Source organism: Salvia miltiorrhiza, unplaced genomic scaffold (genome assembly GCF_028751815.1).
Source record: "Salvia miltiorrhiza cultivar Shanhuang (shh) unplaced genomic scaffold, IMPLAD_Smil_shh original_scaffold_259, whole genome shotgun sequence".
NCBI classification, from domain to species: Eukaryota; Viridiplantae; Streptophyta; class Magnoliopsida; order Lamiales; family Lamiaceae; genus Salvia; species Salvia miltiorrhiza.
Genome location: NW_026651511.1, coordinates 523,594 through 542,805, shown reverse-complemented (window position 1 = coordinate 542,805; position 19,212 = coordinate 523,594). Strand labels below are relative to the sequence as shown.

The 19,212-nt window shown below is 33.5% G+C and overlaps 2 protein-coding genes and 1 long non-coding RNA gene across 4 annotated transcripts; 2 read left to right on the top strand and 1 right to left on the bottom strand.

Moving 5' to 3' along the window:
* The first annotated feature begins 416 nt into the window (after nt 1-416).
* LOC131003697 (uncharacterized) lies at nt 417-4,126 on the top strand. Its single transcript, XR_009094773.1, has 3 exons — nt 417-1,104; nt 3,181-3,245; nt 3,837-4,126. It is a non-coding gene; the product is annotated as an uncharacterized LOC131003697 (long non-coding RNA).
* Nucleotides 4,127-11,893: 7,767 nt separating this feature from the next.
* Nucleotides 11,894-13,863, top strand: LOC131003695 (pentatricopeptide repeat-containing protein At2g36730-like). Its single transcript, XM_057930240.1, has one exon. It carries the CDS (start codon nt 12,250-12,252, stop codon nt 13,813-13,815), a length of 1,566 nt encoding a protein of 521 aa, XP_057786223.1. The 5' UTR covers nt 11,894-12,249; the 3' UTR covers nt 13,816-13,863.
* Nucleotides 13,864-13,911: 48 nt separating this feature from the next.
* Nucleotides 13,912-15,545, bottom strand: LOC131003696 (amino acid transporter AVT1I-like). 2 transcript variants are annotated; one of them, XM_057930242.1, is made up of 3 exons: nt 15,297-15,545; nt 14,578-14,951; nt 13,912-14,503 (listed from the first exon to the last, which is right to left on the bottom strand). In XM_057930242.1, the coding sequence occupies exons 1-3, from the start codon at nt 15,430-15,432 to the stop codon at nt 13,988-13,990; spliced, it is 1,026 nt and encodes a 341-aa protein (XP_057786225.1). In that variant the 5' UTR covers nt 15,433-15,545; the 3' UTR covers nt 13,912-13,987. The 2 variants fall into 2 exon arrangements, with proteins under 2 accessions (XP_057786225.1, XP_057786224.1); XM_057930241.1 differs by having other exon boundaries at nt 14,578-15,185; nt 15,297-15,541.
* Nucleotides 15,546-19,212: the final 3,667 nt, after the last annotated feature.

Genomic DNA, 19,212 nt, shown 5'->3' with positions numbered 1-19,212 from the left:
TCATCGTGTGACACCCACATCTCGACCACGAGCTAGTGCTTCTACATCGACAACAGTCAGAGAAAGGAGATCAGAACGTCGTAGTGCAATGACCCTTGAGGCTTTGCAAGAGAGTGATCAAGATTGTGATGATCTTGATACAAACGAGCTCACTATCTACCTCACTGAGAAGCAATACAAAGTGGGTAAGAATGACGTCGACCAGTTTGATATTTTGATGTGGTGGTCGAGTAATACTCCACGCTATCCTGTACTTGCTGAGATGGCCAGAGATATCTTAGTTGTCCCCATATCTAGTGTTGCTTCGGAGTGTGCATGTAATGCCCCGACTTTTTATTAAGGATTATAGACTTTTAATTATTGATTTAAGGATTTCTTATGGTAATTAGGGTTCAGCATCCATTAATAAAATACGGACTTATGTGAATTTGATGATTACATACGTGATAATTTATTTTTATTTTTATTTCAACGGATGATGCACTCAAAATATATTTTGAGTCCATTAAGAGAATGATGGAGCTCAAAGATTTATTTTGAGTTTTCAAATCGAAAAAAAAAATTATGTATTTATTTATTTTTACCGAGAAATTTAGGAATGATGAGTTATAAAAATTTTCCATCAATATTTTTCTCAAATTATTTTCCTATGATGTATTTATAAATTGAGAGAGTGCACTAATGTTAGTGCTATTTATTCTAATTTTGATCACAAGAGTTTTATGCTCTAGCATTTTATCAATTGATGATTAGTCTTACATATATTTTTTTTTTTTACACATGGGTTATTACTACACCACATTTTTATATTTACTTAATGTAACACCCCATTATCCTCCACTAATATTTTCTTTTCCCTACCACTAATCTTTTTCCCTACCACCACTAATATTTTCTTTTCCCTACCACTAATCTTTTTCCCTACCACTACTCCTACCTTTCCACCACACTACTCCTTTTCCCCCACCACTACATTATTTCTCCCACTCTCACAACTTTTCTCCCACCATTATCACACTCCATAGAAGCCTTTGAAGCCCCAAGAGAAGTAGCAAAGCAAGGGAGAGTGTGGGAAAACTATAGAGTGAAGGTTGTGCTTCGAGGGTGAGTTTTTCTTTGCTTTTTCTCAACTGAAAATGCTTTATGGCCATGGATTTTTACACATTTGTGTGCTATATTATGTGAGGATATGTTTTATGATTTTGGATGATTATTTTGGTAGAGTTTATTGGGTGAAAAACCGTGCATGAGGTAAGGCAGCGAATCTGCCATAAGCACACTGCTCGGCAGTGTTTTGCAAGGCGATTCCAGCCATCCAAACGGTTCCCAAAAATTCCCAAATTAATTGTGTATCATCTTTCATATGTTTTCTATACTTTGGTAAAATTTCAGAAGGTTTGGAGCTCTTATGATTTATTTATGAATTTGTAAACATCACTGCCCATCTGGAATACATTTTTGGTAAACAATCTTTGGGAGGCCATAAGTAAAGTTTCAATCGGTGAAAACCTTTGAAACTTGAATATGTCACTCTATACTCCCGTATCTTTCTTTTGACATCGGTCTCACCATTTTTGAGTAAGGGAAACAACCGGTATAAATTCTTGAAATCTAGTTCTTATTCCTTGTACCATCCAGTAGATTTTACAAACCTACGACTTTGAGGTGGCAAAGGCCGACTTAAATCTTTGATTCTCAAGCCTATCTTTCTACTGAATATTCACTGACATGTTGGGAACTTACTTGTTCAGTTTTAGAATTTTTGGTGAAGCCTAAAGTGGTTTTTCCGATTTATGTTCTAAATCTGCCAAACTTGAACTCTTTTTGTGCACTGAACTTTAGACAGTCATATCTTCTAAACCATGAATGTTCTTGGAGTAAATCCAACTGTAGAGTGTTATGATCTCTCCCTAGTTTCCAGATTGACCCTTGGGGTTCCCAGTGGAGTTTTGTAAAGGGAGATATGAATTTTTAAAGAAAGCCCACTGACTTGGTTGTAATCTGGAAATCTGAAATTTTCAGATTTTTGCTTGTTAAATACCCATCTTTGAGAGGGCATATCTTGCTCGTTTGAATTTTTTTTCATTCGATTCAAATTGGAGAATGATCCTTGAAATGTCTAGTTTCCAGAATGTCTTTTGGAGCCTCATTTGGAGATCCGAGGCAGATTTGATGTCTGTTGCAAAACAACCTCTTAAGAGCTCAAGTTGTTGAATTATTTTCTATGTATCAAAGTTTATTTTAAAGGATGTTTCATGAAAGATTTAGTATATGTGCGTAACGAATTTGGGACTATTTATTTAAAATGAGGTCCGTTCTTTTATTTAAATTATGATGGACTTTTAATGAATATTTGTGGGATTAAACTCTTATTTCTTGATTTATATAAATTATTTTTTTAAGGACTTATAAATATGAATTTCGTAGGCCTACTGACCTACTGTGATCGACGGTTTGTCGATGTCTAATAGCTTTGAAAATTTTATAGCAAGTCCCTACATGAGTCGTGAGTACCCTGGTAAAATTTCAAGCCATTCCAACTTCGTTTGATACTTCTTTAAAATGCAAAACCTAAACTGCACATTACTACCGAGAATTTCAGAGAACAGAGGAAAGAGTCATTCATTTCAGTAGCTTCCTGTGTGATCTAGATTTCCAAATTTTTATGGTATTAACCTTATTGTGTTAGGTAGATATCCACCAAAGTTGAGCCCAGTTTTACAACGTTTACTATTTTTTAAAAATCCAAGTTTTCGATTGTTCAAAACTGCCGAACATGGTAGATCGTGGTAAAAACGTCATATCTCTCAAACCACTTGGAGTTTTCGACTCTACTTTTTTTTTTTATATGAAACTAGACTCGAAGATCTTTCTTTCGGTATGAGTCTCGAGTCCAGGAGATGTCGGAGTCAGAACAGATTAAATTTTGAAGTTGAGTCAGTGTAAAAACAGAGCATGTTTTGATGATGTTTGATTGTGATTCTTATGTGCCTTATGTGTTTGTGTTGCCTATGTGTTTGAATGAGATTAGACGAGGTATGATTGATTTTTGACTGTCTTTAATGTAACGAATTATGGATGCTAGAACCCTAAAACATTAAAAGATACCCTAGGCACGTAGAATTAGACTTTGTCTTATGACAATTTCTTCACGAACTTATCGACTCTTCATCAATGAAGGTCCGGGCGACAGAAAGTGAAGCCGAAGAAGAAACGACTCCACGCCAGCTTTAAGAACAATTGAGGTGGGCATTACTTTTACTATACGTATATAGAGATCCCTTGCGTGTCGTAGGCCTCTTATACGAATATATGCATGAGATGATTTTAACTGTTAATTTCAGTTTATTATTATGCCCAAATGATAAATGACTCTTATGAAATGAAAATGAAAATGTTTATGAAATGAAAAGTTTATGAAATGATTGACTGCCAAAAATGTTTATGTTTTTATATGTATCCTATCTGTGTTGGTTCGCCAACTTTAAAGGAAATCCAATTGGGATCCTATGCTAGACAAAGGTCGCTAGCTAGGGTTAACGTGTACACTCATGGAGACCGCGAGTCGCTTGCGACCGGTCTTGGCGTCCGTGGTAAGGAGGCCTCCTTCCCGGCGCGTGACAGAAAGGACAGATATGGATCATATAGACTGAAAATGGGATGCGCATCCACCTTTATGAAAATGAATGAAATGTTTTAGTAAGCGCAGGTCATTCAAGAAAACCCCTGTGTGTTACTATTGGCAGTTCAATTTATATATGTACGCATGTTGTATTTTCGGCTTATGTCACTGAGTATTTTTATACTCAGCCCTGCATGTATTTCTAAATGTGCAGGTTGAGCAGGCGATGGAGTGGATCGGTGTTGAGCGGATTTCCCTTTTGATGTTTATGTAATGAAACCTTGAGTATGCATCTCCATATGCATAACTCACACGTTTTTTTTCGCTGCAAACACTCTGACTTATTTATCATTTCTACTTGAACTTATTACTACTTCATTTTAATTAACTTTCAGTTGGGGTCTAGTCGTTATGGCAGACTCATTTGTGAATTACCCAAGTGGTTATATATATACCACTAGTTTGTTATTAATGTTGGTTACTTAGTAAATCCCCTTTAATTTCCGTTTCTTATTGTTCACCCCAAGTCATAACCCCGGTTAACCCGTCATTGGGATAGTGGGCTGTGACAGTGCATTTAGTATGAGAGGACGTGCTCTATCACCGTATAGAAGCTCTTTGGCGCCAGAAATGGTTGAGGCCTTGATTTGTGCTGAAGATTGTTTAAGATCTAGCAACTTTGATAAAATAAGATGAAGAAGGCGTTCCAGAAGAAGAGCAACAGAAGGAGTTTGAATCAGGTAATTATATTTTATTCTAATTATTTCACATGTTATTACTTATTACATTACTTTGTTTGGTTTATTTTTTACCTAAATTTCAATTTCTTACAGTGCTCAATAGATATACTCATGGTGATTCGAGGACGGCACAGAGTCAGACGGAGCAAAGTGGAACTCGTGCAACGGAGTAGTAGCCATGGACATCATTTTGTGATTATGAATTGTGATCTAGTTGTGTACTAGACTTTGTCTTTGACATTTGTTTCATTGTTTGTGACTTTGTGTACTAGACTTTGTGTATTAGACTGGGGTACTAGACGTTCGTTCCATTTAAAATTTTAGATTTGGGAGTTGAGATTTGTGGTTGTTGATTTTTTATTTGATGTTATATATTATTTGTTAATACAGGGAATTGAAAACGTACAAGATTATAAAGGGCAAAGCATGAAAATATGGGTTACATTTTCGATTTTTTTTTAAAAAAATAGGGTATTTTCGGGTATTAGGATACCCGATTTTGCTAAATCGGGTAATTCGGGTACCCTAATACCCGATTTTCACAGTTTGACCCGAAACATGCAATTTTGACCGGGTAATTTAGGGTACCCGAATACCTGACTCGGGTATTAGGGTACTTGATTTTTTTTCGGGTTCGGGACCGGGTACCGGTTTTCCGCCTTAATCGGGACCGGGTACCGGTTTTCCGCCTTAATCGGGATCGGGTACCCGATTTTTTCGGATAGGGTACCCAATCCCGACCCGATTCCCAGCCCTAATGATAATATATATAAAAATAAATGATATATTACAATTTTAAAGTTTAATATATATGTAAATGATATTTTTTATACAATTTAAACGTTAATTTGTATAAAAATAAATGATATATTATAAATGGTATTTTTAATACATGTAAATAACGATAAGAGTTGTGGCCCAAAAAAAAGCACACCGAACTTTGAGCATTTAAAAAGTGAGAAGAAAGATTGATAAAATATAGAATTGAGTATTTTGACTCGGAGGATAAGAGGGTTAAAGGGGTTCAAAATTAATTAATTCGTGTAAATTAATTTGAATTATCTTTTGTCTATCAATCATATCACTTAAAATATTTATATATTTTTTAAAGGAGTAATAATTATAATAATTATAACTAATGGGTATCAATATAGTCGGTCAACTGACATTTTTTAACACAGAAATCAAAATTTAATCGGTACTCTTGAATTTTTAATGGGGCAAAGGTGCGAATCCACCCCTAAACTGGACACCCCAAAAGATTTGACCCCTTCAAACTCGATCCAATTGCAAAAATCTCTTCCATAGTTCGAAAAAAGGGGCATTTAAACCCACGAAGATAACGGCTGTTTGACGCTGTTATCTTAATTTTTTATATTTTTTAATTTAGTGGTCATCTTCTCCGGCGACATAAGTTAAGGATTTCGCCGGAATCCTTCAATTTTTCAGGCAGCTCTCTCTCCCTGCCTTTCCAGTTTAGGGGTGGATCCGCACCTTTACTCTTTTTAATATAAAAAAATTAAACGACACAATCCTCATATTTTCATGATAGTTTCATTACAGGTTTGACGATCGATTTGTTTTCATGGCTTTTTGATTCAACCCTAGCCCTAGGAATTTGTCTGCAATTTATGTTCCATTTCATCGTTAACCTTATTTAAGTTTGAATGCTATTATGTTTTGAGAATTCGACTTCAATTGATTCTAAATCGAATTATTAGAATACTTTTTTTGTATACATATATAAAGAATTAGTTATTATTCTTTTTTTTTGAGAAATTAGTTATTATTCTTTGATAAAATGTGTGGTGGTAATGGTATCCCTCGGTTTGGGACGGTTGCAAATTTGCAAGTCGCTATTTTCGGCACGTTTCGATTTCTTCAAACGATTTTAGTAGTTCTACACTTCTACTATGTCAACATTGGTATTCCACAAAATCTAATCCAATATCATACACGTACAAGCATTCTCTTTGTCGCTATGCAAAGTGCAAAAAATGAAATACATTAAAATCACGGGCAACATTGTAGTATTAATAAAGATGTGAAATCCGGGATTTGGATTTTATCTAATAGCACTATTGACCAACATGTAAAACGTTCGTGATGTTATATAGTAAAATGTAAATGTTTTTTTTTTTTTGGAGGGGGGGGGGGGAGTTTTTTAAAGAATTATAAGAGATATTTATTATTATAATCAAATAAGCTACCTACATGCAGACGAAATCTCTTTACACCATAAAACTATATCGCACACAGACGAAACCACTATCCATACAAAAGTGGAAAAACTACACCGTACGGAGGCGGAATTGAACTCAAAACTTCTCACAAATTAATGAAAGATGGGAAAACTATATTATACGCAGGCGAGATCATTACCCACACAAAGTGCGGTATTGAACCCATGACTTCTGACAAATGAAAGATGGGAAAATTATATTGTACGCAGGCGGAACCATTACCCACACAAAGATGGAAAAATTACACCACACGCAGGTAGGCTTGAACCCAAAACTTCTCATAAATAAGAGTCTTTGGGTGTCTCAACTTTCCACTTGAGTTAGACCTCATTAGCGGATGAGTTAAATGTATATTAATTAAATAAATAAATTAGAATGAAGAAATGCCCAACTTTTGATTCATTTATATTAATTTGGATTAGATTATATATAGAGAGAAGTGATATGCAACTCATTTTCGATTTGTTCTTCTTATTCATATATTTGAAGTTAAAAGGAAAAAAAAAAGATCAAATCGAGTTATAGTTTGTATATACTAATTTATAAAATTAATAATGTCAGTTTAAAATATTAGAATCGAAATAAATATATATAAAACAAGAAAAAATAATGTTAATGTTAACTAAACCTAAGTAACGTTTACTTTGATGAATTGAAACTTTGGAATGTTTGATGTCTTTAATCATTTATATTATTTGAGTTAATTTTGTTGGATTTATATCCCATTCAAAGGATCAGATTGAAGAAATCATATTTTTGGGAATAAAAATATTCAATCATGCAAAGTAAATGCTCCCAAATAAATCTCGCGCAAAACATCTTTGGCGCGTCACTAAATTACCATAAAAGTCAGTAAATCTCCAATTCTCTTCTCATTATTAAATGACGATTTTATAAAAAAAGAAAAGAAAAAACCAAAAAAAAAAACCCTTGAAAGCACAGAAGGAGCAGACTAAGGGCCGAACCTCATTAAAACCTTTTCACTGAAAACCCAGTGGGGGAAACCGTGAAAAGGAAAAAGAGTACTCGTCTAAACACAAAACGAAAGTAGGGAAGAGCGGAAGGGAAAGTTTCCGGAACTCCGGCCTAACCATCGTCCCCAAACTATCCCGGCTCTCACCCCACGGGAAAAAAAAAAAAAAAAAAAAAAAAAACTAAACGGGCGGTTAGAACCAAACAGCCACCCATCAGCCCCAACTACCGTTTCTGACGCAAATGGCTATGCGAAGCCATGTCAAGACGAACCGCAGCCCTAATCTCCTCAATCTCGTGCGGCCACCACCCTTCCGAACGTTGTTGGTTAGCCATTATATCGGCCGCCTTGTTTCCTTCTCTAAAGATGTGAGATACCTGCAGCGAGAAAGCATCTAACATCTTTAAAATCCTATTCCAAGCCGCCTTAAAACGCCAAGGCACATTCAAAGAACGAGAATTAAGAATGAGTATCACGTAGGTGGAATCGGCTTCAATCCAAAGTCTGTGCCATCCACGATTGTGAGCAATTTGAATCGCCGAGATAACTGCCAGTAGCTCTGCTTCAAAGGCAAAACCCGAGCCACCTTTGAAGTGAAAACAAACCATACAATCTTAGGTTAATTGCCGTAAAATTTAAAAGGTTTTCGAAATTTCACGATATTCTCACGAATTTAAAATTTGGCGTAGGAATATATGAATCAAGAATTTGTTCTTAATGTTCCCAAAATTAAAAAATCCAGCGAGATGACATGACAAACACCTATGACATGTCAATTAGCTATAACATGTTATTTTTTAATTTTTTTTAATAATCTTATTTTAATAAAAGATAATAAAATATTAATAAATTAATTTATAAAAAAATAGAAAAAACCTACCTCTATCCCCAAACACCCCCCAAACCTACCCCCATCCCCAAACACCCCCTAAACCTACCCCTTCCCAACTCCCCCGACCACCACCTTCCAAACCCTCGGCTCCACCCTGACGTTTGGTTGGGCTCGTTCTGGTCCAGAACGGCATTGATAATGTTAGCTGGGGCTTGTTGTTCCACCTTCGCCATTTTCAAACTTGCGACGGTCTCTTTTCCAGCGAGTTGGCTTTTATTGATGTTTGGAGTGTCTCCTCGACCTTTTGTCAGCCGTTTGGTGTGCTAGCGGTTGTGGTCTGGGAGGTCATATCCCATTGGTGGCATCGCACCTGGTCTGAGTCTTTAGCTCAAGTTGGGTTGGCGGTGTGTGTCGCTCCTGCAAAGTGTTGGATTGGTCATAGACGTGTACTCTTGCTTGGTGTTTACCTTTGGGAGCAATTTATTTTTGCTTGATTTTTTCTTTCTCTTTGGTTATGGTTTGTGGTTTCTGTTTGCCAGTTGGGTGTTCGGGGTCTCTTAGGGGCGATGGTTAGGTCGGAGCTCTCGAAGTTTCTCCACTCCTTTCTGGCAATTCTTTGTTTCCTCTGTTTGCTTTCACGTTTGTGCCTCTCTCTTTAGACGAGTATTTTTTTTTTCTTCTAAAGTTTTTTCTTTGAATTTTTTCTTTGAGATTCGGTCCTTAGTCTACATCTCTGTGCTTTCAAGGATTCTTTAAATTTTTCTTTTTCTTTTATAAAAATCGCATTTAATAAAAAACTCTTGTAATTTTTTTTTAAAAAAAACACGGATGCTAATGCGTCGTGGATAATTTATGATCCAATGATTTTTTTTTTCTCTAACTTGCATATGGTATGCTGTGGAAATACTTGCGGTGAAATGTAAAATGTAATAAGCAGCTCATATAATTTATATAATAGAATTGCTATCTATTGTGCATTGTTTGTTAATCGTACGCAATAAAAAAGGTCCACGATGATATTATTCAAACCGAGTACTCATTTTTGGTGGTGAAATTGTACTTAGCATTCATTAATAACAAATCACGTGTTTTACTAACAACTAAGCATTTGTGCTCACAAAAACGTTTTTATTTATATTTTTTGAATTAGAATTATAAGAGGAATCTAGATATAATCAAATAAGTTTTTCGCATGCATGTGATACCTTCACACTATACAAAAATGAAAAAATAATCGCACGTAGGTGGGATCACTACCCACACAAAGGTGAGAACACTACCCACACAAAAATGGAAAATTACACCGCACATTTTTATATTTTTATAAAATTGATACCAATTCAATTATCACATTTACAAATATTTCCTTAGTTCTTCATAAATATGTACAAGTGTTATCAGCACGAGTTTTAATTAAAAATTATTTAGAATAGTGATAATGAAGAGTATTGTTAAGTAAATTGTAGGTAAATAGTGTCAGTTACAAGGATACAATTGTAAAAATTATGTGTGAAATAGTATTAAAAATAGACTATGGATAAATTTGAGGGACATACCAAATAGAAAAAAGTATGAATAAATATGTAGGATGAAGAGAGTAATGAAAAAATATATTTTAACTGAATATATTTGAGCTGAATATTGAAAAAAAATAAAAATAAAGAAAAATTCACAATAATAAAAATTGATATTATGCAAAGAAAAAATTTAAAAATAAAAATAAAAAAGAATTACAAAATAGGTTTATTCAAAAAAAGCTGAGAGGGGGGATATATATATTTTAAAATTTATTCTTTAAATAAATACAATTTTTACATTTGAAATCAAATATTTACATAAAATATATCAAATTAAAGCTCTTATAGCGATCTTTAATTTGATATGCATACTAAATATTTTATAATTAGTCGAATTTCACAATTTTAGAAAGAGATAAATAAAAAAATATAAAAATTAAAAAAAAGAAAAAAATAATTTACAAATAAACCTTCAATTTTAGTATAATTTCAAAATTGTCATTTAATTTTAAAATTGATTTCAAAGTTAATTTTTGGCTTTTCCATATAGTATAGATTAGTTAATGAGGAAACTCATAAATATTGCAAAATTAAAATGTGAATGTCCCACGATAAATTATGTGAATTACTATATTTTTATTGAAAAATAACTATATGTGATATTTATCATTAATATATAAAAAGAGCGTTTTTCTTTCCACTATTTATTCCTTTCAATTTGCTTTCTCTTTTCCTATCAATTTGTTCTCTTTTCTTCTTCCTTTTTATTTTTATTTTTGTTTAAATATTGTTAAATTTGATTTATAAAAAAAATATTCAATATATCATTTTAAATAGGTTCTCGACAAAATAAACTTTTCATAAAAAGGCCCAAACGCATGATAATCACAATGCGGTCCCCAGCACAACATTGAATATATATGTGGAAAATGAAAAAGAAAGAACAATTTAACATAAAACAAAACAATATTGTTTTTTATTCACGTTCATCTTCTCCTATTAGAGACGACATGCTCTATTGCAATCAAAGATAATGATATATTATGTGTGTGTTAGCTAAGCGGTAATGGGTTAATGCCTATTGCTACAGATTTTGGATTTAAGTTTTCTGTGGTGTGATATTTAATTTTTTTTATTTAATATTGTTAATTTATCAAAAAAAGAAAAAAGAAGATAAGAATGTATTGTCTGCGTGAGGGGTGTAAGTGAGTCGAGCTAGCTCGCGAGCTACTCGGGATCGACTCGAAAATTACTCGAAATCGACTCGGTATAAGTCGAGCTCGAGCTACTCGACTAGGTATCGAGCCCGAGTTCGAGTTTCACCATACTCGACTCGTTAGGCTCGCGAGCCTAATCGAGCTTTCAAACAAATTACGATTTTATCCCTATATCATAGCTTAATTACTAATATAGCTCATAATATATACAATTTGTTGAAGCATGTATGAGACGAGCTTAAACGAGCTCGAGCTCACCGAGCCTAAACGAGCTCGAGTTCGATTAAGATTCAATAATCGAGTCGAACCGAGTCGAGCTCGAGCTCATCGAATATGCAATCGAGTCGAGCTCGAGCTCAAAAATCTCAAACTCGAGCGAGTCGAGCTCGAGCTCGAACTTGATACATATAGACCGAGCTCGAGCTCGAATATGTCAATACTCGACTCGACTCGGCTCATTTACACCCCTATGCGTGAATTCATTAAATTTACTTATCTAAGAAGACGAGGATGTGTCGATAGATTGGATGGATAATAAACAGTAAAAATTATGTATGGTCATATTGTAAAATCTTTATAGTTATTATTGCACATACGGTAAATTTTGTTTTATTTATAGGTTGCATATAGTTTTTATTCCTATAAATAAAATGATAATATAACGAGGTATAATAAAAAAAATTATTTATTTTGAATGATATATTTATCCATTCTTTACAAGTTGATATAAAATTATAACAATCTCTATTAGATATAAAATTATACTTTGTCTACAAGAAAAGGCTGCACAAAATTTTATATGATCTATTTAAAATTTTTATTACATTAAAATAAACGAGATATAAAGTGATAAATTTAATTTATTTCTTCCTTATATCAAAATAAAATGGGTTATGATTGTATAACATAGCACTAGTACTAATATTTTTGTTACTCGAATGTGAGTGGATTCTAAACCAAACAATTCTTATATCTCTTCGAGAAAATTAAAAAATAATTTAGAGAATAGAGGCCCAAAAATAATTTGACTTAAAAAATCCACCTATTTTGAAGGCCCCAATTATACATATAAAATTTTGTACGAAAACTTATCTAACGAAATGGTATGGTCCGATTTTCGGCTTCAACGGTCTCTGAAATTCAGGCGCCCAAACCCTTCAACTGTAATTCAAATTTCACGCCGCTGGAACGATGCTTCTCTCTCTTGAAATCCTGTTCTTCGCTCAAACAAATTCTGCAGATTCACGTCCAGTTGATCATATCCGGCCTCTATGGCAATTCCTGCTTCACTGACGAGATCATCCTGTTGTGCACTTCCGGTTCAATTAGGGCGAAACATCAAATTGATTGCATAAATCATGCTCACCGTGTTGCTAATTTCTATCAAAAGTTGGAATCCTCTTCATGGAACAGTGTGATTAGGGCCTACGCCACCTCCAATTCCGGCTCGCAGCGAGAGGCGATGAGGGCTTTTCTCGATATGCGGCGTATTGGAGTTGGACCCGACGAGCATACTTTCCCTTATGTGTTTAAGTCGTGCGCTTCGTTTTCCGGCTTGAGTGAGGGGCGGCAGGTTCATGGGGATGCGCTGAAGCACGGTTGCCTTCTCAATGTGTATGTGCAGAACTCCATGATTCATTGTTACGGGTTTTGTAAGAAGCTGATGGATGCGTACAGGGTGTTCGATGAAATGACTCACAGAACTCTCGTCTCCTGGAACTCGATGATGAATGTCAATGCGGAGTGTGGTTGGTTTTATGATTCGGTGGAGCTTTTCTTTAAGATGAGAAACAGTGGATTTGTGCCGGACGAGACAACAATGGTGATTGCGCTGTCTGCCTGTGCAGAGATTGGGAATTTGAGCTTGGGAAAGTGGTTGCATTCTCAGGTGATTGAGAATGGTATGGTTGTGAATTGTCAGCTGGGAACTGCTCTTGTCGACATGTATGGGAAATGTGGGGATGTTGTTTATGCTAGTTTAGTTTTTGATAGGATGGTTAATCGAAATATCTGGACATGGAGCTCTATGATCATTGGGTTTGCGCAGCATGGGTTTGCTAGACAGGCCCTCGAGATATTTAGGGAGATGAGGAATCATTCGATAAAGCCTAATCATGTGACTTTTCTTGGAGTTCTTTGTGCGTGTAGCCATGCCGGGTTGATGGAGGATGGGCAGCGTTATTTTACAGAGATGGAGCAAGTTCACGGGATCAAGCCCATGATGGTGCACTATGGTGCCATGGTTGACATGTTGGGTCGTGCTGGTCATCTTAAAGATGCTTACGACTTTGTAATGGGCATGCCCGTTGAGGCCGATGGTGTTCTGTGGAGGGCATTGCTCAGCTCTTGTCACATTCATGACGTAAATGACTGCAGCGGGGTGAGTGAGAAGGTGAGGGAGAAGCTGATTGAACTGGAACCAAAGAGGAGCGGAAACCTTGTGATGATCGCAAACAACTATGCTGAAGTGGGATTGTGGGAGAAAGCAGAGGATCTCAGGAGCAAAATGAGAGACAAAGGGTTGAAGAAGATAGCTGGAGAAAGCTGTATTGAGATATCAGGTACCACTTTTAGATTCTTGTCGGGAGATAATTCTTGTTTTGCGTGTGAGGATATATTCTTGCTGCTGAAAATACTTAACTTGCACATGAAGATTATCTGTTTGGACTGAAGTTTGATCTCATATTTGAATGCAATCTGTGTAAATGTGTTTTAGTAATATTGCTGAAATCTATGTCGAAGTAAAAATTGATATTGAGCCATCAAATGAATAAAATCACGAACATCGCGCGTACTTTTTATTAGTGATGATAAATATCTATATCAAATCTACGCGGTGTTATCTAAAGGCTATTGATTATTTGCAACATGGAAATATAAGTACCAAAAAGAAGGATAACAAGGCCCATAGGCATGATGAAGGCAATGGCAGCCAATTCAAAACCAATCTTCCTATAAGCCTGTGAGATCTTCAAGTAGCATATGCATGGTAGTAATATTGAAGCTGTTGCACTAAAAAATGCTCCAATAAGTGACATTAGATACCCAAAATACGGTAGGGCCACAGCTATGGTAATACTGATTCCAAGCAAGATAGTCCTTAGCAACAAACGGTAGAATTTTCTCTCACAGTAAGATTGGAAATGGGTTTCGATCGTGTCAACTATTGGCTTTAACAACAATGGATATTTGGCTATAGGATTGATTAAAGCAGTAAAAAGTGCCACTTTAGAGCTATAACTATTTGTTGGAAGACTCAATGTTATCTGTGATTGTACTTCTGATCCAAACATTAGGTATCCGATGATCGCCATTGAAGCATAGGTTACTGTACTGAACAGAAAGCTGATGAGCAGAACCTGTCAAAAGCTTTATATAAAATCTACAACCGAACAAGTGAATTGAATTTAAAATCTAAAAGAACTTAGTTTACCAAGTGGAATTGTCCATGATTTCTGCTCGAAGTGTACAGAGTGGGGAAAACTGAATGAGCATGATAGCACATAGTATACAAGCTGCAAGCTGTAGGCAGTCCACTCCAGTTTATAAGCACTCCATTCTGACGAAATCCGACACCATCAAATAGGCCTGACCATAAAACTGATCCTAGTATGACCATATAGGCTAAGACACCAGTGGCGGATATGTATGAGAGAGTGGTCATTTTATTTATCCAAATCACAGGTAGTACAATGAGGGCAACTAGTATGATGAAACTCCGCGGTCCTCCGATTTGGATACCATGTATGTTTGTTTCCAGGTTTGGTAGTAATTTATGCAAGTTATCCCCAGCTAATATTAGAAAACCTACGGCAATTAAGAAAAGTTCAAGATGAATGGAAACAGAGATAAGTATTCTTCCTTTTCTTCCAAAAGCTTTAGCGCCAATATCAGGATAGCTTCTTACACTCGGGTCTACGTCCATACATCTTTTAATCAACAAGCCCGTATAGAAGGTTGCACTAGCAATAACTAATAGACCTATAAGGCTTAACCAACCTCCAGATGATATGGCATATGGAATCGACATAATCCCTACCCCTGAAAAGATTTTGCCATAACCTTTTTTTGTTAAATCTCCATTTCTCAAGAGGGAAATATATTGCATTATGTTAGAGAAACTATGAGAGAGAGAGAGAGAGAGAGAGAGACCTGCAAGGGTGTTGACAGTATTGAAAGTTGTCTTGAAAAATGAGGTTGTCCCAGTTGAATCGTGGTTCACTGATTCACCTCTCTCAGATTTGCCCACACTGCAAACAGAAAGCACGTCTTTTTCTAGGACTTGCATTTTATGTTTCTTTTGTGAAAACGGAACGAGAAAGATGCAGCCAAATATTTTCTCCAGTTTTTGTTGTAGGAGTGTGTAAGTGTCTTAGCCTTGGTGCCTCTTTCTTATATAGGGTGAGTTCGAACATGTAAGAGCACAAAATGTCTATTTGAAAAAGCAACATCGTTTCATATCTTTTTCACTTCTAACCTCTTTTATATTTGATTGGTAGTTTTTGAATCTTTGCTATCTGTTTGTGCATGAGGATTTTAGTATAATTCTTTCCAGAAAAAAGAAAAGAAAGCAAAATTGGTGGTGATATCACCTCTGTATTTCTACTCTTTAATCTATAGTTGTGAAGTGTCGAGTCTTCATGAAATTTCTGCTTTCTCCAAATATGCAACATATTTTGTAATCTATGTTAGCTAATAGATTGCCTAATTGTTAGGTATGAAATTTCAAAATTCAGGTTGAGCCAAAGCATATGCAATTTACCTGCTACGGTGCAATTATCAAATATTTATCTCAAATGCTTTTCGGTAGTAGATCTGTCATCTGTTCAATAAATTAGTGCATGACACTACAATAAATAAATCTATATATATATAAAAGCAAAATAAATCTCATCCTACGTGGCGTGGTATAATCACTCTATTCTAATTTTCCCCAATTCTCACTTATTCTATTTTTTTTTCTAAATCTCTAATAATCAATCTCCACCCCTTATCAAACTCTACATTAATTAAAAAATCTATATAAATATTTTTATATATAATGATATGATAAATTTAATTATATATGATTGTTATCACTATTTATGATTAAACATAGATTCGAATTTCTTTTCATCATTATTTTAATTGCGTCATTTAGTATAAGTCTAATTAATTTAAGTAGTCTATAACCAGAAGCCTTCAAATTAACAATGAAATCAATATAGTGTTTTGTTGAGCTTATAATTAAAATGTTTTCAACAACTTATATACGTACTCTCCATTCTCCAATAAAGAATTCCCCAGTTCCAATATATATCTTTTTAATAATTTTCAGTAACTAATTAAAACTCGATATGTCTTATAAAAATAATACTAAAAGAGAATGACTTAAATTTTAATAATTGTAGTAATTAAGTATATTGCGAGTGGAGAAAACGACTCACTTTAGAGATAATGTTGAAGTGGATACAAGGTTTCACTTTAATTCAAATGGTGGAATATATATAATAAAATATGTAAATAAGTTGATATATTGTAACTTGTAAGTAATGTGTATTGATTTTTCATAGGATTGTGTCTATAAATATAATATGACTATTCTATGCGGACATTGCAAAATGGATTTGATTTCATTAATTTTAGAAATATTCACTCATATAATCTCAAATTGGTATTGAATAAGTGTAATATATTATATAAAAAATTTATATTCTTGGGGAGGTCAAGACAAAAAATATTAACATATATAGATTGTGTAGAAATAAAATATGGCTAAGCTAAAAAGTGCGACGTACCATTGGTTGATGCAGAATAAGTTTTTCAATTCTTCGTTGAATAATAATTTAGAATTTTTATTTTATTCTTAATTATGTTGTTAATTATACGTAACATTGAGACAAGAGTAACTTGCGTATTGTGGGAATCATATGTCGATGAACTCATAATATTTATTGAAAACAAGTCAAGTGAAAATAAAGAGTCAGTAATGATAGTTTTACAATTTGCTATGTTACAAACATTTAGAGGTTCAAATTTCATTAATCAGTTACTATATTAATATATTAATATTCAACTAAGTTAACTTTACAAAATTTAGCTTACAATTTAAATTTTATATTGGGTGTAACTAAAGTTTTCATAATGAAGATCTTTCGGAAGTTGATTATTTGTAATCCTACATATATTATAGCAAAATAAATCTTATCCTACGTGGCATCGTACAATCACTCCATTCTATTTTTTCTCAATTCTCATTCATTCTTATTTATTTATATATCTCTAATCAATTTTTACATTATAGCAAAATAAATGTTCTATTTATCACATCATACTCACAAATTAATATGTATATATATAATACGTTTATATATAGATTTATTTACTTAAATAATTAACTATATATATATATATATATATATAATTGAATATGATTTCAAATTTGACGATGTTGTTTAAAGTTTGAGACGAGATTATTCTCATAACTTAATTATAGTTTCACAAATTCTAGACAAAATGATACTTACATGTAAGTTATAATCTTCAAGCTCCATACAAGATGATGCTCAAAATTTAGATGTGGTATTTCAAACTCCAAAGAATATGGTTTTCAAAATTTTGACGTTCAAATGTCATATGTGGTCTTTAGAGCTTCATATGATTATCTGGTCTTATTAGGTCCATATGAGATGATACTCAGATGACATATGTTTAATTAAATTATTTCTTATCCATGAAATTTAAAGAATTTGAACAAACTTAATACTTCCTCTGTCCGCCAAACATCTTCCTAAGAGTGGATGACACAGTTTTTAATAAAAGTTAGTTATGTACTCCCTCCGTCCCACGAATCTTCACACGTTTGGTTTCGGCACAGGAATTAAGGAGTTGTAGATTAATATTTTAAGTGTGTAATTAATAAAGTATAAAAGTGATAAAGTAGGAGAGATAAAGTAATAAAAGTAATAAAGTATGAGAGAGAAGATAATAAATGTGATAAAGTGGGAGAGAGTGTAATAATTATTATCCAAAATGGAAACGTGTCAAGATTCGTGGGACGACCCAAAAAGGAAATCGTGTCAAGATTCGTGGAACGGAGGGAGTATTTGATAAGTGGAGAATAAGTCCCACAAAAAGTGAAATTATAAGAGTGATAGTTAGTGAAATTGTTTCCAAAAATAGGTTAGGAAGATGTTTTGGGGACGAACCAAAATAGAAAAAAAAAAAAAAAAAAGAATGTTTGAGGGACGGAGAGAGTAAATATTATCGATGTACGATTAACAGCAGATGCGACACATTAATCGTACATCATATCATACTTTAAATTTATATATTTTTTTCTTCTAAAATCTTCAATCCCACATCAACTTTTTATAAACTTCATCAAATGAATATATATATAAAAATGTATTTCTATTATCACAACCTACATTTAATTGGCGAAAGTGATTAAAATTAATATTATTTCAAATATTGTATTACTAATTTAATTTGATCATATCAAATTAATTAAAAAAATAATTTATATATAAACTATTTCATATGCTATAGTAATAAAAATAACATAAAATAATTATAAATGATGACATAAAATAATTCCCGTCGAATTTCGATGGGTTAGACGCTAGTCTATATATTATAGCAATATAAATCTTATCCTACGTGCCATCGTATAATCACTTTATTCTAATTTTTCTCAATTTTCATTCATTCTTATTTATTTATACATTTCTAATCAATTTTTACATTATAGCAAAATAAATCCTATCCTACGTGGCATTGTATAATCACTCCACTCTAATTTTTTCTTCAATTCTCATTCATTCTTATTTATTTATACATTTTTAATCAATTTTTACATTTAAAAATTATTAAATAATCATATAAATTTATAGATAAATTCTATACTATTAAATAATCGTATAAAACTATTAGATAAAATCTGTTCTATTAAATAATCGTATAAAACTATTAGATAAATCCAACATATCCATTTATTTATAAATCATACATATCCATTTGATTATTAGAACCATTATATAACTACATTAGTACGTGGCATCGTATAATCACTCCACTATAATTTTCT

What these genes read in the sequence shown, in the direction of transcription:
- LOC131003696 (XM_057930241.1), bottom strand. Translation starts at nt 15,432, where the DNA reads ATGCAAGTCCTAGAAAAAGACGTGCTTTCTGTTTGCAGTGTGGGCAAA. An exon ending in TACTGTCAACACCCTTGCAG is followed by an intron (nt 15,186 to 15,296) that starts GTCTCTCTCTCT and finishes AAATCTTTTCAG; the next exon opens with GGGTAGGGATTATGTCGATT. An exon ending in ATCATGGACAATTCCACTTG is followed by an intron (nt 14,504 to 14,577) that starts GTAAACTAAGTT and finishes AGCTTTTGACAG; the next exon opens with GTTCTGCTCATCAGCTTTCT.
- LOC131003695 (XM_057930240.1), top strand. Translation starts at nt 12,250, where the DNA reads ATGGTCCGATTTTCGGCTTCAACGGTCTCTGAAATTCAGGCGCCCAAA.